At 32.0% G+C, this 2,500-nt stretch overlaps 1 protein-coding gene and 1 long non-coding RNA gene across 7 annotated transcripts in view; one reads left to right on the top strand and one right to left on the bottom strand.

The window, feature by feature from the left end:
- The window catches only part of LOC135225641 (uncharacterized), a 463,389-nt gene that overhangs the window by 383,193 nt on the left and 77,696 nt on the right, over positions 1 to 2,500 (bottom strand). The gene's annotated exons all lie outside the window — the stretch shown is intronic.
- The window catches only part of LOC135225640 (uncharacterized), a 265,065-nt gene that overhangs the window by 252,509 nt on the left and 10,056 nt on the right, over positions 1 to 2,500 (top strand). For all 6 annotated transcript variants that reach the window (XM_064264961.1, XM_064264962.1, XM_064264965.1 and 3 more), the window contains one exon: positions 2,128 to 2,307. In XM_064264961.1, the coding sequence (XP_064121031.1) occupies positions 2,128 to 2,307 (180 nt within the window). The remainder of the gene's footprint in view (positions 1 to 2,127; positions 2,308 to 2,500) is intronic.

The raw sequence follows: 2,500 nt of genomic DNA, 5'->3' as shown, positions 1-2,500 counted from the left end.
TTTATATGTGAATAGGAATCGTTTTTGCTCGTTCAATTATTGATAGAATATATATATATATATAAATATATATATATATAATATATATATATGTAATATATATATATATATATTTTTTTTTTTTTTTTTTTTTTTTTTTTTTTCGATGCAAGTCTATTGTTCCGTGTGATCCGCCCTGTTATGGAAACAAATGGGTGTAAAATATTTTATATATATTGGACCAGGGACGTGTCCTTATCAAGTTTTGCCAATTATATGTTTAGATATTCTTTTATATATATATGGATATATATATATATAGATATATATATATATATATATATATTTATCTATAATTACTATATATATATATATATATATATATATATATATATATATATATATATATATCAAACGATTATTCTGAGGTAAAATTTTATTCTGGTTTTAACATCCTAACAATCAATGAATAATCTTTTTTATACACTTTATACAGCTGACAGAAATGGATTAATTAAGTTGCAGAATGTCGCAACAAAACATACTAAATAATATCATTATTGCATAATAACAGACCAGGAATTTAGCTTGATAGATAACTACATTTAAAGGGAATTAGTCTGTTGCTAAGTTTGCTAAATAATAATCCTAAAGAGGAATGTCAGATCACTAGTGATGTAAAATCATTTACCAGTAATTGCATCATAAACCCAATGCATAAAGAGAATTGTTTTATATATAACATGGAAAAGACGAAGCACTCATAAATCATTCATTTGATGGATGATGAAGTTAACGATGATGAATTGTGACACTATCATACTCCAATCATTGCGTTTGTACTTATCTTCACTCTCACGAGAAGATTCAATTTAGGCAATGCAACTTTACTTCACTTCTAAACTGGATGCTTTTTTTTCCTGAGCGAAAACGGTCATTAAAATTCTACTTTGAATTGTAGTTTCTATATCCCAATCTGCTTTCGGCAATAGTGTTAAGCAAAAGGCAATTATTTAATATTTCTTTTAGTGAAGTTAGCCACTCATTCCTTCTGCTTTATAGCATTTTATTAAACACGCTCGATGTTTGTTTACTGTTACTTGTTTACATGAATATAATTCGTGACATTGTACAACATTTCTTAACGCTTTGAATTGGAAATACATTTACGATAATCGATCCAAGGAATATCTCAGGTTGTGGAATCATAAGTGATGCTTTAATTTATGTATTTATGTTACACAAGAGAATGACGTTTCTCATTCTCGAAAGAATTCATCAACGATGACTGAATGTAATGAACAAATTTGAATAACGAGCCGTTCCCAAAAATACGATTCTCGTGAAGGATACTCTTCTATGGATCGACACCCCACCCCAACCCCCTTTGCCATTTCGATGGCAAGCGACGGTTTTGTATAACACGATAATGACCAAGGAAACTGAAATGAAACAGAATTCCGCCGAGATCTTCACTTCACTCGAGCCATCACGTTCTATTGTTTAAATTCACCGAAGGTTTTGTGTACAGTTGCAATTACGTTCGACTGGGCGATCAAACAAACGGATTTGTGCTGAGGGGTTTAACGGATATAAGATCACACGGAAATTACATGGTATATCATATGAAATAGCTATTTATATTTCTATCTATCTATCTATCTATATCTGTTCATCGTCTCCTCCACTGGTCACTCACACACACACACACACACTATATATATATATATATATATATATATATATATATATATATATATATATATATATATACAGCATATCAAATAATTTGTTTGTTTACGGTTTTATATATATATATATATATATATATATATATATATATATATATATATATAGGGGTGTGTGTATTTTGTTCATGTATACATGTGTGCATGTATATTACCTTCTGGGACGACGTCATTATATAACAGCTTCGCTCAACCTTTCCATTCGGGAATAATAAGGAACAATAATTACAAACTGCCGGATAACGTAATATGCTTCCATCCTTTTAAACAGGTCATTATGAAGATGAAATCCCATATTATCCCCCTCGTAACTGAAACCTGTAATTAATTACGCCTCCTTCTGCTTATTCTTTGATATTCTCATTGTTATAGTTTTCTTCTTCTTTGGCTTCCTACGCAGCTGGCAATTACAGCGGATGCGTATTTCCCTCCTGGGTCACAAGTCACCGTCGCTGGCACGCCCTCGACAAGGGCGCCTCCTACTCCGTGTCTCGGCACAACACCACCTTGAGGCTGCACCACGCCCACAACCAGAGAGTCCAGTCGCCCGCGATGGAGCAGATGCAAAGCTATAATGAAGGTGAGTGGAGCTTCCCTCTTATTAGAACTGAAAGTTTCATTAGCTAATTTGAATGTAACTTACCTTCTATAATATTCGCTTATGATATTTTCTTACACTGTTTTAATGCTAGTGATGTGATCAACGTATTTCCCCTTACCATTCAATTACATTTTTAAAAGTGTTTTGTTGCGCTCTATTCCTCTTCTGATTC

The sequence above is a fragment of the Macrobrachium nipponense genome, chromosome 13 (genome assembly GCF_015104395.2).
Source record: "Macrobrachium nipponense isolate FS-2020 chromosome 13, ASM1510439v2, whole genome shotgun sequence".
Taxonomy (NCBI): domain Eukaryota; kingdom Metazoa; phylum Arthropoda; class Malacostraca; order Decapoda; family Palaemonidae; genus Macrobrachium; species Macrobrachium nipponense.
This window is presented reverse-complemented; position numbering and strand designations above follow the sequence as displayed.